Source organism: Pollachius pollachius, assembly GCF_949987615.1.
Source record: "Pollachius pollachius genome assembly, chromosome: 9".
Taxonomy (NCBI): domain Eukaryota; kingdom Metazoa; phylum Chordata; class Actinopteri; order Gadiformes; family Gadidae; genus Pollachius; species Pollachius pollachius.
In genome coordinates, this window is record NC_136942.1 from 21,967,075 (window position 1) to 21,982,295 (window position 15,221).

The window sequence follows — 15,221 nt, forward strand, 5'->3', positions numbered from 1 at the left end:
GAGAGGTGTGTCCCTGCTGAAGCATTACGCGATTCGACCTCTACCATTCAAGAATCTGATTTTAATGCTTTGTTCCGATGGCAACAACGTTACGAACCAAATGGACTCGACGTACTATTGACAACAACTCTTTGTCTCAATTATTGATAATTAAGAACTTTGGGTAATGAATGTAATGTGTTATTGAATGCATTACGCCTCCCGAGCTGTCCCCCTAATGAGCCCCCATTAAAGGAGCTGCCAGCAGAGGTCGCTGCGGGGTCAGATAGGAAACTGCCTCTGGCTCGCCTCCTTTATAGTTTATCTACTTCAGGGGCAAATCTTTTTATACCGCTGTAGCTCTTCGTAAATATATTTTGATTTAACTTGTCAAGGGCCTTCTTTCTTTCTTTCTTTCTTTCTTTCTTTCTTTCTTTCTTTCTTTCTTTCTTTCTTTCTTTCTTTCTTACTTTCTTTCTTTCTTTCTTTCTTTCTATACATTTTTCCATTTATTACTCCATTTATTACTCTAGTCTTTATTACGATATTCAGCCCTTCTGCCTTTCTTTCTTTCTTTCTTTCTTTCTTTCTTTCTTTCTTTCTTTCTTTCTTTCTTTCTTTCTTTCTTTCTTTCTTTCTTTCCTTCTTTCTTACTCTTTCCTTCTCCCTCTATCCATTCTCCCCTTCTCTTCCTCTCTTTCATCCCCTCCTTCTCTCTGTCTGCCTCCCAGTCCAGGGCCCACTGCTCTGCTGTGTGACGGAGGGCAGTTCTCTGTCTCGGCTTTCATCTCCCAGTGAGGAGGAGTTAGCCTGGCAGCGTCTGGAACCTCAGGCTGAATAAAGTGTCCCCTCTAGTCAGTGACTCCTGCAGTGATCCCGGCAGCTCAGTGGAGGTACAAACCATTCTCGAATCCAGAAGAATCCACTATTGACACAATGGTTGTGGCAGGCTGTACCCGGTGCATTAAATACATGCTATTCTTCTTTAATTTTGTTTTTTGGGTAAGTTCAACCTATTTTACTCATCAATTTTCAACTCTCAGTGTATGCTGCACCTTGAATGCCTCTAAGAACACTCATTACTCATCCTCCAGGGCTGGTTAATAAATTATGGCTCAGAGAGGGTTTCCGGTGCTGCTATTCATTCTGCTGCCATGTTTGGTTCAGCCTTTTAATATGGTGTATTGTTGTGATGGGCCGAGCTCTAGGGAGTCTGAGCTGGGATGGAGGAGACATGGACACCAGGCCAGTGTGTGTGTTTCTCCTGTTTCATCACTACTTAAGTCCAGGAGATCGCTGCACATCACCTTAATACTGCTTGTTGCTTAACAGTTTTTCAGCTCTTATAGATTTCCGATACTATCAAACTAAAACAACATTGCTAAAAATCATGCAACATTATTTAAAGGAATAACACATAAATACTTAAACGTAGAATCGTCCAAACGGGATCACATCTTGCCAGTGTTTTCCTTCTGCATAAGCTTTGCCAGAGGAAAACATATTAAGTGGGTTATTTCATCCATCTCCTTACCTCTTGAGAGAAAACCCATTGAATAGTCTACAATCTAAGTAATAGCTTGACGTGGGTGTAGCTGTAGCCCAGTATGGTGTCTGTCTCTGGCCTTTGAGCTCTGCCTCGCCACCACCTCCCGACAGCCAGATGTTCACATCCTCTCCGCCCTGCAGCCACTCGCCGCTGGCTCCTGCACAGTCAGAATCGATTGCTCATTGCGGCTGAACTTCCTTTGCCTTCATTCAACCTATTGTCTCCACTGGAGATAAGCCTGGAGTCCCCACACATCCTGAGGACTTTTGACTTGACTGACTGCTTCCTCTGTTGTTGTTCCCGGCGTGCCCTGTCACTGGGAAGCGCTGCGAGCCCTCTCTCTTCCTCGTGCCACGGGATTTTTCATGTTGAGGACCCGGTTTCCTGTTTCCAAGGGAACAATGGATAGGAGAGGTGACCCTAATTCTGCCCGTAGCGCCGCAGTGTAAACACGGACCCGAGGAAGGGAGCCCTCAACATGTGGTTGTAAAAGTACACCACCTTTTGCCTCTCAGTGGCGTCACCTTAAATAATTATTATAATGCTCTCTATTTCTCTCTCTCCCTCTTCCCCTCTCTCTCACTCTCATAATTCTCTCTCTCTCTCTCTCTCTCTCTCTCTCTCTCTCTCTCTATTTTTCTCTCTCTCTCTCTCTCTATTCTCTCTCTCTCTCTCTCTCTCTCTCTCTCTCTCTCTCTCTCTCTCTCTCTGTCTATCTGTATGTGTGTTTCTCTCTCTCTCTCCCCCCTCTCTTTTTCACAGCTGGCTGGAGGGGTCATCCTAGCTGTGGCGTTGTGGCTTCGTCATGACAGTAAAACTAGTAACCTGCTAATCCAGCAGTTTGAAGGTCACCAGGCCCCAAGCACCTTCTACATCAGTAAGTATCCCCTTAACCAACCACACTCCCAAGCCCCAAACCCCTCTTTAGGCTAAAACCTACAGCCAAGAGTATTTTCAATTTCAGTCCTCTCTTATTTTACGGCTCTTTTCATCCGGGTAAGAGAGATCTAGCTGTTCACGATTTAAAGGTAGTTAACCCTAACCCAACAGGGCCCAAACACTGATTATTGTAACGGTTTTAGCTCAACTGAGAATGGCATTAACACTGCCAGGGTTAGAGCTTTCAACCCATACATCATTGTAAAGTACCCTTTGTGTAAAGCTGCTCACCAGATGGTATTTATTATCTTTTTAACGTGGTTTTGGATAGTATACAACAATCAGATTTATTGCGAGTATTACTGGAGATCATAGAGTCATTACAGTTTTTCTCAATCGTTTAAACACGTTTTCTGAAACTATAGCTCAATTTCTCAAAATTCTAAACAAAAACCTGAGAAGAGTTAATCATTTTGTCAGAACTAACCAAATTCTTCTCAAAACTGTTTTTTTCCACCAAACTGTAAACACAGCTATCAAATGAATATCTCTTAGAGAGCATCAATTAAACACTGGTGTGATCAATTCAAAACACTTCCATCAAAATGCTATTCACATATGTTTTGCCTTTATGAGGCAATGTACATATTCCAATGTATAAAATTGTTTAGAAATAGCTTTCTTTTTTAAACTTGCATTTAGGTGGTACATATAGTATAAAAACTGTTGCCATATTGTAATACAATACTGTGAATATATCATATAAATATTGCATTGACACAATCGTATCAGAATAGGATACAATGCATATTTGTCTATCCAATGAGCTCCAATGTGCTAAACTCACAATCCCAGCTTCCCAGAGTCATACTGTACACCTATAGTTGATGCTGCAACATTGTTCTGACAATACACCAATGTTACCTATTTTGGTAAATTACAGTACAGAACTGTAAAAAAACACTACAGTTAGAAAATGTTTAGACTGTCTTTCGGGGTTTGTAATGATGAAATCAGTGCCAGTACAAGTACAAAAAGGTAACAAAGCAAATATATTTTCTTTTACTGTAATACAGTAAAATGTTCAGCTGAACTGACTGCATAAAAAGCTTTTCGTAGGCCAACAAAAAATAAGAATATAAAGGAGGTGAGACAGATGTACATATAAATCAGTATATATCCCACCTCCAATCCTGATCAGGCCAAAGGACCATATCTACAACACAGTAGAGCTCACCGAGTCCTCTTTAATGCTCTGACACATGATTGAAGTTGAGTTTGAACAGGTGAGAAGTGAGTTAGACTTATTGGTAACTAGTTGTTGTGTTTTGAAGGCCAGTGTGATCCAGGGGAACCTGAAGTGTGCTAAATGATGAGATTTGTGCTTAGAGTTTAGCAAAAATGTGAAAACAGTGGAATTGTGCTTAGAGTTTAGCAGTCTGGAGGCTTGCATTTGATACATGAGCTTCAAGTTTTCAGAATTTTGAGCATAGTTAAATTTTTTGTGTGTATACAATCGAGAAAAACTGTAAGGGATCTAGCTGGCCCGGTTTTTATAAAACAAATTGCACAGCACATTCCACTATGGCGGTTTCCTTCCCCGGTTTACACCTGGCACGCTGCACCGCAGGAAGTGTGTTGTTCATACAGCGGCTATAGTTAGCAACACTTTATGTTGTTTTATTATGCAAGTGAGCTCCAGAAATAGCCAGAGCCGGGCTGACCTCTAGGATGACCTCCGAGGAGCGAGCAGGCCACAGGACTAGCGGGCCCTACCCCAGGCTCAGGACTCAGGGTCATCACAACACGGATGTGTGTCTGCACGGGGTTCTCTCCCTATGTCCTCCCACGAGGCGGGCTGGATCCGGACTGGTCCACATCCCATAACACCAATCTCTGGAAGAATTGTTTTCAAAGAAACATGCCCAATAACACTGCTGCCCCTAACCAAGGCAAGGGCCCTGTACCTGGGGTTGGCTCCTGGGCACTGCACTTTAAGGCAGCCCACTGCTCTTAAAGCTCGGAACGGTTATGGGAACGGAGATTGAATTACCCCACAGGGATTAATAAAGTATTGCTTCTTCTTATTTCACCTCTTCTTTTACATGTTCGTTTGGAAGTTAAAATAAACAAACGTCACTACACACAGTGAAAAGATTCCCATGTACACCGTGTTCCCAGTAGTCCTCCACCCCACATGTCTAGTTTATCATAATGCATGCTAATGTGTCTGAATCACAGGATCTGACTGAAGAACATGCTGTAGCTCACAGTAGCATGCTTCTTTCAATTGTGCGACCGATATAGCTCTGAGGAACTTTGTGCGACCGGCCGCCGGTCGTCTTTGTACCCGGGCCATGGATCATGGCAGCCTGTCATCCACCCCGCTCTGCGGACTACAGCCTGGCCTGAAGACATATACAGCTCGCAGCGCGGGCCTCCAGGGCTTGTAGGGGGGTTGAGTTGTAGCGCGTCCATTCATTTACATTTGGCCCGTTCCACTCCCATACTCAACCCACAGCTAAGTATACGGAGCGCAGAACGTCTGGCTTTTTATAGAGGATAAAACAGGGGCCCACATGTGATTTAGAAGGCAGGGCGGCAGCGGAGGCCCACCCAAGACACATCAAGGGAGCCGTGACCCCCTCCTTCCCCCACGGCCCAAACATACGCCCTTACATAATTCAAATAACCTTGTACATCTGCTCAATCACCCCTCAAATTAGAGTTTGGAGTGGATTTTTTTAGCTTGTGGGAACAGCAAAGTGGTGTTTATGTGGGTCTGTAAATACACACGCTCCTCCCTCCTCCAGCAGGGCTGGGTGATTATGGCTGGAAACTGAGTCCCCGGTCCAGTATGGCTCTCCTCTAGACTCCTGAGAGAACACTGACCACAACGGGTCTTACTTAGACGGATGGTGTGCTTGGAGGACAGATGATTGACTGCTTCTTTGGTTCTGTTTTTATGGCCTGAACTAGAGTGGTGTGGCTTTACCTTTCTGATCATAGCATGTGTTAACAAGAACATCGCAGAAGATCTGCAACCCGGGGGACAATGTTACATATAGTGTTAGATGTATTGTAACTAGTGGTATATTCATTGTAACACATGTATAGTAACATGAAGTGTTACCTGTATAGTAACATGAAGTGTAACGCGTATTGTAACATGAAGTGTTACGTGTATTGTAACATGAAGTGTTACGTGTATTGTAGCATGAAGTGTTACGTGTATTGTAACATGAAGTGTAACATGTAGTGTACCGTGTATTGTAACATGAAGTGTTACATGTATTGTTACATGCAAAGTGTGTGTGTGTATGAGTGTGTGTGTTTGTGCGCGCATGTGTGTGTGTGTATGTGTCTGTGTCTGTATGTCCATCTGTGCACGTGAACATTTATGACGGATATGGCAAAACCATAAGATCCTGAGTTGTGTGACTTTAAATATGAAATAGTGCATGGTGGAGATACTGAGTTGGGCGTAAGGCGTGGGGGTTGACTCCTAAAGTCCTGAACTCCTGACTACATGGGGAGAATAAGGATGATATGGACGGGCTCTCAGGCTCCAGATGGCCCATCAGGGCTGAGGAGCTATAATCAAGACTGGACTTGTATTACAGCGGTGTGGACAGATAACTGCTCAACCATCTCTGGTGTGCTGGTAGATTTTTCACAAATGAGTGTGTACTGATCAGACCTGACCCTTCTGGTCCATGTGGGTCCAGAAGAGGAGCCTTAAACTGGATTCTCTCTCTCGCGTCCTCACTTTATTATTTAATTTACAGCTGTCAGCGCGGATATAATTTCCAAGTCCTTCTCGTTCCCTGTGCTCCCTCTCCTCTTGGTGTGTGGGATTGTATGTTTGTGATTGTGTGTGTGTGTTTGTGTGTGTTTGTGTGTGTGTGTGTGTGTGTAGGTGTGTGTGTGTGTGTGTGTGTGTGTGTGTGTGTGTGTGTGTGTGTGTGTGTGCGTGTGTTTGTGTGTGTGTGTGTGTGTGGGTGTGTGTGTGTGTGTGTGACTGCGTGTTTGTGTTTGTGTTCAAGGGAATTACATTCAAAGTCCACACATCAAAGAAATTCTTCTGATGACCAGAAGAAATGAGATTCACGAAGAGGGTCGTCATAGTAACTAAAGGTTTTTCAGCACCTCGATGGATTCTAGTCATGGCCAGTGAAATGATGAGGAGGACGAAGATGGTGATGATGAGGAGGATGATGTAGAAGGTGATGATGAGGAGGAGGAAGATGGTGATGATGAGGAGGATGATGATGAAGATGGTGATGATGAGGAGGATGATGAAGATGGTGATGATGAGGAGGAGGATGATGAAGATGGTGATGATGAGGAGGATGATGAAGATGGTGATGATGAGGAGGATGATGATGGTTGTGGGAACTGATGAGATGGCAGCGAGGGAGTGAGGGCTTAGTGCAGAGTGTGGTGGCACTCCAAGAAACACCAGTCACAACGTCTCATTCCCTCTTTCGCATTACCGTGTGTGTGTGTCCATGTGTGTGTTTGTGTTTGTGTATGTCCGTGTATGTGCGTGTTTTTGTATATCATTTGTGTGTGTCCGTTTGTGTGCTTGTCCGTGTGTCTGTATGGTGTGTGTGTGTGTGTGTGTGTGTGTGTGTGTGTGTGTGTGTGTGTGTGTGTGTGTGTGTGTGTCTGTGTGTGTGTGTGTGTGTGTGTGTTACTATATGCAGGTGGTTGTGTGTTCCCACTTTATTTTAAACCTTTGTTTAGGGGTTCCATTAGTATGTCAATGGCGAGTGTATTAAACATGTTCTGATGAAGTAGATAATGATTGGACCCAAAACCAAGTAGTGAAGTCTATGTTAATCTAACAACCTGCTGGGAAGGTTGTGGTGGCCCTCTTTCCCCCGTTATCGACACTGGTAGTCTAACAGTACTATATAGTTAATCCATTTAAGGTAACATGAATATGTTTAGTCTAATCTAGAATCAGCCTCCTTTGAGAATGTTAAAAAGCAATCACTTGTAGATCCATAGATTAGGGAAACCTTTTACCAATGCATTATGTTCAGCCCGAACTCAATATAAATGCTTTTATGAGCCTTATCTCTGGCTCCCAGACCGCTGGCCCGACTCCTTTCATGTCGTTACCCGCACGTCAGCAGCGCCACCTGGGGGCGGAGCAGCCCTACAACGCAAATATTTATGGAGCTATCATGCTTTTAGTCCAGTCATTATGGATGGCTTGGCTAAATCTGGCTAATATAATAGGTAGGTCTCGCAACAGGATGTGCATTTCTGAGCGTGTGTGTGTGTGTGTGTGTGTGTGTGTGTGTGTGTGTGTGTGTGTGTGTGTGTGTGTGTGTGTGTGTGTGTGTGTGTGTTGTGTGTGTGTGTGTGTGTGTGTGTGCGTGCGTGTGTGTGTTGGTTTGTAGGGATGATTGATCGGTGGTCAGAAATGTAGGGATTGGAAGGGAGTGCGTGAGTGGGATTTATTCGGTCTGTCACTGACTCTCAGGATCTGGGCTTTGGCACACACTTCCTGGATGTAGAGAATGTCATGTCCAGTGGCGTAGCCACATGGGGGCCAGGGGGGTGCACGGCCACCATTGGTCAGAGGTTGGCCACCTCGCTGGCCCCCCCGAGTCTGAAAAAAAAAAAAAAGAAACCTGAACTGAAACGGTCTGAAGAAAGCCGAAATATATGCATTATTATTTTTATCTAACTTTGACGTATACAACTTATCTAAAGTGTTAAATTCTGATATTATAAATAAACATCACACTTAACCCCCCTAAATAAAAGACTGGCCCAAGCTGGCCCCGACAGCAATAATGTCCTAGCTACGCCCCTGGTCATGTAACCTCCCCAGCCAGGGAACAGAGGCAGGAAATGTGCTTGACGAGGAAATAATACAGCTCTTTCACTCTCCTCTAGTGGTGACTTTTTGAAGTAGTACGCCGTCATGCTCCCAAAACAGATAATGCATTATTCTCCAATTCAATATTTGCCTGAATTTGTAGGACTACGTATCATCATTAAAAGGCAATATATTCCCCATTATGGATTTATAAATGTTTTCTGTGATCATAGGCGTGTACATCCTGATTGCTGTGGGGGCGGTGATGATGTTTGTCGGCTTCCTTGGTTGCTATGGTGCCATCCAGGAATCTCAGTGTCTCCTTGGTACGGTAAGTCAATCAGAGGAGGGACAGAGGGTCTTTGACCCGGATCTTCGAGACCGGGGGGTCTCTGGTTTCCAGGCATGGACCTATTAAAGGTTCCAGGGCAGGCCCGATGCTTAATGGTAGATAATTTCGACCAATCTGCTCCGTTCTGCCGTAATTAAGTCATTTACGAGATTAAGTTTGTTTAAGTAGTAAGTGGGAAGCTTAGGTTTAGTTTGTTTAGCCTTGGCAAAAAGGTAAGTATGCACTGGTTGCAGCATTTAATTTCATATAATATAATAAATAACACATTTGCATTAAATGATTTCTTACTTCTAACTAGGCTAATTAATAATTATTCGCCAAAGGCGAAGTGAAAATAGGGGAATAACCCTCGAGACCGAAGGTCGAGAAAACTCTCAACGGAAACTCTAGTATAATTAATAATGAGATAATCTGTCTTTCTTTCCCCGTAGTTCTTCTTCTTCTTGATAATGCTGTTTGCCTGTGAAGTGGCTGCTGGGATCTGGGGCTTTATGAACCGGGACACTGTGAGTATAACACACACTCAAACCCCTACAACACCCACAAACCCCTAACACACTCTCAAACCCCAAAGACACTCTCTAACCCCTAAAACACTCGCAAACCCCAACACACTCTCAAACCCCTAACTCACTCTCAAACCCCAAAGACACTCACAAACCCCTTACACACTCTCAAACCGCTAACACACTCTCAAACCCCTAGCACACTTTCAAACCCTTCACACACTCTCAAACCCCCGCACACACACACACTGACGCACACCATCTGACTCACGCTCCAAACCCATTTGGTTTGTGTTTATAAGCTTGTGTTCTTTTAATGCCAGTAGATGAACGCTATCTGGGTGAGTCACGCGGGGCGCACTGCCTGCCCTGCAGCGTGGACTAGCCCACGCTCCACCGAGCCATTCAAACCAATCCAACCCGTCTTTTTTCATTGGAACCCAGGGGGCCTCGGGAGGAATCACACCAATTAAAGTTCAATGAATAGATAGCTTTTTAGTAGATTATGTCAATCTAAAATTAAACCAATGAAAATTCAATAAATAAATTGCTTATTAATAATTTATATCCACCCAAAATCAAATCAATGAAAATTCAATAAAAAAATCACTCTTTAATATATGTTTTGTAGCCTTACTTACTAACTCGACTGGCGCCTTTCCAATCCCCCAGATCTCCAAAGAACTGATCAACTTCTACGACTCTGCGTACATCAAGGCGGTGGACGTCACGGGCACCCCCAACAAAGACTCCGCCATCAAAGTGCTCCACGTTTTCCACTCCACGGTAGGCCTCCGTCATGCTCGGACCATTCTCCTCGCCTCTAGGCCCTCAGTCTGATCCTGTCATGCATCCATTACATGCAATGATGGCTCAATATGGACTCTAATGTTCACGTGACATATCCCTAGTGTGAGATGACCAGCGTGTGAGGAACATGAACATGGCTGCTCTGCTTGTCTCCCCTAGCTGGAGTGCTGTGGTAAGGGAGACGATGGACCCCTCTTCAAACAGGTCACAGGCACCCTGTGTCCAAAGCTGACCGCCAAGGACTTCCTCGTATCACAGGTACAAACCTACTGACCGCATGACACTATACAATCACCACTCTGTGGAGGAAGATATGCATTATGAAGGCTAGGAACACATGTGTGAACCTCTCCTACCAACGCCACTTTTGATAACAATTCCTAGCTTTGAATGTGTCAGCATGAAACCACATTTAATTTCAACACCGTGTTCATACTCCTCAACAATTTCTTTGGAATATATTAACTGAAAGACACCTTTAATTCACACATTTCTCAGAACCTCATCTTCTCAAAGACATGTTTATGTTTAGCCAAGCAATGGAACTAAGCAGCGGGCTGTGTGGAGCCAGACTACTGAAACCCCTGAGAGGTTTGCTGGTCTCTCTGACACCACTGTGTTGTGTGATGGTCTCTCTGAAACCACTGAGTTGTGTGCTGGTCTCTCTGACACCACTGTGTTGTGTGCTGGTCTCTCTGAAACCACTGTGTTGTGTGCTGGTCTCTCTAAAACCACTGTGTTGTCTGCTGGTCTCTCTGAAACCACTGTGTTGTCTACTGGTCTCTCTGACACCACTGTACTGTCTGCTGGTCTCTCTGAAACCCCTGTGTTGTGTGCTGGTCTCTCTGAAACCACTTTGTTGTGTGCTGGTCTCTCTGAAACCACTTTTGTTGTCTGCTGGTCTCTCTGAAACCACTGTGTTGTCTGCTGATCTCTGACACCACTGTGTTGTCAGCTGGACGCTCTGAAACCCCTGTGTTGTGTGCTGGTCTCTCTGAAACCACTGTGTTGCCTGCTGGTCTCTCTGAAACCACTGTGTTGTGTGCTGGTCTCTCTGAAAGCACTGTGTTGTCTGCTGAACTCTGACACCACTGTGTTGTCGGCTGAACTCTGACACCACTGTGTTGTCGGCTGGTTTCTCTGAAACCCCTGTGTTGTGTTCTGGTCTCACCCCCAGAGCTGCCATGTGAAGCTGATCGACCTGTTTTCGGAGAAGCTCTACCTCATCGGCCTGGCGGCACTTGCGGTTGCCTGCATCATGGTGGGTGTGGCCCCCATGGGCTGTAAATAGCTTTTAATTGAGTCGATTGATTGATTGATTGAATAATATCAACGGTTTTGTCAAGACAAATTCCTGGTATTTTCATAGCCCTTCACGGCTACAGGCTCACAAAGCCTCACGGGCCATGTATCACCACACCCTTAAACCCCTCTGAAGGGGATGGAAACATGAATTGATCCTCAGGCACGTTTGGTATCACCTGCCTCAACCTGATTGCATACGTCAGACACCACATCACACTGCGGGAATCGACATGGGTTCATGTATTGCTCAACTAGTGTTCCCGGCAGCGGTATCAGTGTGACCGTAAACAGATGTTATGACGCTGTTTGAATTAATGGTAACCCAGTGCTCTTGTCCCCGGTCCAGATTTTCGAGATGATCTTCACAATGGTGCTGTGCTGTGGGATCCGGAACAGCCCACCCTACTAGGAGAGCGAGTAGGGCGAGGGGGAGCTGTGCGTGAAGGGATGGCTCTTCTTCCCTCATTCAGAACGTTGGAGCAAAATCAGGATATATCAGCGCTTATAATGTTGTTGATATTATCTCAATCAAATGACGTACAATCGCACCCCCCATTGTGATATTATTTATGTGTATTCTTTCAGCACATTTCTTGTTCTTTTTTTCCTCGGCAGGGGTGTATCTATACAGTATCTTTTTTTGTTTCTATTTTTCCTTGGCGATTAATATGTTGAAGTGAATGGTTAAATAACTAAATGATAAAAGGGTAATAGTAATATTTTGTTGTTTATTTTCACTGCTGTTTTCCTTATGTAAATCTTAAGTAGTAGTTGTGCAGTGTGGGTTGCGTTACTATTTCTTTTTCTGAGAGTCATTTAGGCAGTGTTTATGATCTGTATTGTAGGATTTTTAATATATTGAAGCTATTTTGTGTGTCCTATAATCTTATTCCCCAGTACCCTTTTCCCCCATTTTACTTATTATACAACAATCTGTTTAAAAAACGCTAGGCCTAAAACATTTAGTATTTTCTCTTGTACATTTTCAGCTTTTTTTTCGTTGGGACGGATTGCTCATTGTATTGTTGTACTGATGAATTAACAAACTTTAATAAGGAATAAACTGTTTCAAAAACGTTTGTTGAGTATCGGATTCTTGATCTGGACAAGACCAACCAAACTCTTTCAGTCAGTGTCCCAATTTAAATGTTTCAAATCATCCTCTATGACTAATCAAATTTACAATGTAATGTTCATCCATTTAATATAGCATTGCAATATTGCTATATGGTCGAATAGATACCCGTTGTCAATTCCGTTGTTCGAGATCTTTCATGCATTATATGTAACTCTATGTTCCACCACAAGGGGGCAGGCGCAGCGCTGCACAAAAACACATCCTTTTGTTGAACCCTATGATCTGCTCCAGAAAACGACTGGACGTCGAGGCTGCTCCATCCAGAAACCTCCATCAACTTTAAACCAACAGATCAGAAGAAGCTGATTGGCCATATATGTGTTGACTCAGGTTTTGTGTCAATATAATCAGACGAAACGTCTTAAATATCAAACAACCATAAGCCTTTGAGAGAACAAAACTCATTGAAGCAAAGATAATCTGATACAAATAAAAGCTTATTACAAAAATGATTTTTGTAATTGTGTGAACTTGTTCTTCTACATTTTGATATCATGTGCTTTTGCTTCTTTCTCACTGATCAGACTTCCTCACTGTCTGCCTTGCGCTTAGGCTGCCTAAATATACATATTCTTACTATATTTCTCACTGGCACCGTAAGCCTTATCTTAAACTACTTATTCAAGAAAAGAATCACCCTTATTATATGTTTCCTTCTATTTGTATAGCTCCTCAATAGTGTTTTATACTTGGTCTTAAGGCATGCTTCAAGATCGATTGTGACAAATGACTTAATTAATGACAAAGGTAACACTTTACAATGAGGTCGCATTAATTTTTTGTGTCGTAGTTGTGATTTCCTGCATTCTCCTGCATTTTAGGGTGACCTGGTGGAGATCCTACATTTATTCTGGTGGGGGTAAATCAATGTATTTATCTATCAATCCAACACATTGCATTTTTGAACAGTCTGCTGGTTTATTGTCAGAAAAGCACAGACCTTTTGTAACAGTTTAACCCCAGTTAAACTCATAATACCAATGAGTAAGGAGGAAAGGATTAAACACATTTTGGCTAGTCTCTAGCTCTTTAAGAAGAACTAAATTGTTTATAACTCAACCTTTTTATCTGAGTTCTAGACAATAGGATCAGCTAAACAATGCAGTTCTGAACCACTAAAGTGATGAAAGGAAAGAAGACTGTTTGGATGAAGGAGTAATCAAATGGATGTGAACTGTACTAAGAAATTTGAGGTATAATAAATTTCCTTTGGGTAATTTTCACTCAGATTACAATATTTCCCCCTTTTTTTGTATGTACACAGTTACTGAAACGCATTGGTTTTCAAAATACATGATAAATATGGAAAATGGATACTAAAATTGTGAAGACAAAAAAATCAGGTAAAATGCGAACTTCAAAACAAATATTGTTTCATCAATATCAGAATATTTTTATTATTATATTATCAACATACATTTTTATAAGACTTGTGAAATCAACAAGTACAACATGTACTAGATTAATACTATGAGAAACTGACCACTATTTCGGTAGCACTAAACTATGTCGCCTCACTTTCAGGGACCCACACATTTTAATAAATTGTATCAACATACATTTTTATAAAGCTTGTGATGCAAAAAAGTCCACAAGTACAACATGTAGGCCTACTAGCCTAATTCTATGAGAAACAGACCACAATTTTGGGAGCACTAAACTGCGTCGCCTCACTTTCAGGGACCCATACATTGTTATAGAACTTGATTAGCTCACGTTGTTATGGCAATGAAAGCGACCTCAGCTGATAAAATAATGCCAGCGTTTTTTTAAACTGAAAATTAGCACCCATGTCAACTTTTTCTGCTCCTTGCGCCTTATCATGTTTATCATGCTATGCACCATTTCAAGCCTCTGCCGACTAAAACATGAAACAACTCAAGAAGAGGCATAGATAGAATCACCTTATGGTCAACTGTCATTTAATAGACATCGGACAGATTATGTCAAGGTTTTAAAATGAATTATAACCTGGCCATGTTATAACACAGTTGGAAATCGTGGATTTTCTGAAAAAGACTAGCTAGCCTCTTTGACAGACGAAACAGCAGAAACTATGTTAGGTGCGCTTGTGCTGCATTTTATTTTTTTGGCAAACAGGAGATGCCCACCCACCAATCAGAGGTAAGAGATTCCTGCAGGAAGGTTGCGCTCGATTTCGCAAGCCCATTTGAGCCTATTCATTAGTGTACAGCACCCATCCTCCCATTGCTTGTGTAAAAGGGAAGAATATTAGATTTGAGGACGAAACGATAGGGTGGGCTAAGGCAAGTTTTGGGTGGGTTTGAGCCCACCCGAAAAAGGTCTAGCTTCGCCACTGGAATGATCTAACAATTAACCTACTAATTAAATGGCAGTTAACTAATGGTCAGTTATCTAACTCTAGTAAGAATTAACTAATGGTGTTCATGTTTAATAATGGTGTTCATTATAACAAAGGTAATGGTGATCATGGTAACTAAGGTTTTAAATTATACATTATGTAATAGGGTTGGGGCAAGGGTTGACCCTAACTCACTAACCCTAACTCTAACCTTAACCCTATAACTAACCCTAACCCTATGCTATATAATAATGTTTGTTACCTCATACACTAATCTTAACTCATGGTCAATAATTGTACCATTATTGTTACCACAACACAACCACTAAATATGATAAAGCCTCAGCATTCACATTCCTTCGAATGCATTTATGGTTATGATCTACCAAGACACACCTAAATAACCTTATGAATGTTTCATGACTAAATGTAAACCCAACGCTCTTCCTCAAAGAGCGTCTGATTTCTTCATCTTCTGAGCGGTTGGCCTTCACTCATCAAAGGTTAAGAAGAAGAGCACGAGGCAAACAAAAGAAGACAT

General features: G+C 42.7%; 1 protein-coding gene across 1 annotated transcript; it reads left to right on the forward strand.

The window, feature by feature from the left end:
* Positions 1-862: 862 nt before the first annotated feature.
* Positions 863-12,201, forward strand: LOC307080723 (CD81 antigen-like). The gene is made up of 8 exons (XM_079743579.1): positions 863-981; positions 2,291-2,405; positions 8,480-8,577; positions 9,030-9,104; positions 9,777-9,890; positions 10,074-10,172; positions 11,092-11,175; positions 11,566-12,201. Exons 1-8 carry the CDS (start codon positions 916-918, stop codon positions 11,626-11,628), a joined length of 714 nt encoding a protein of 237 aa, XP_079599705.1. The 5' UTR covers positions 863-915; the 3' UTR covers positions 11,629-12,201.
* Positions 12,202-15,221: the final 3,020 nt, after the last annotated feature.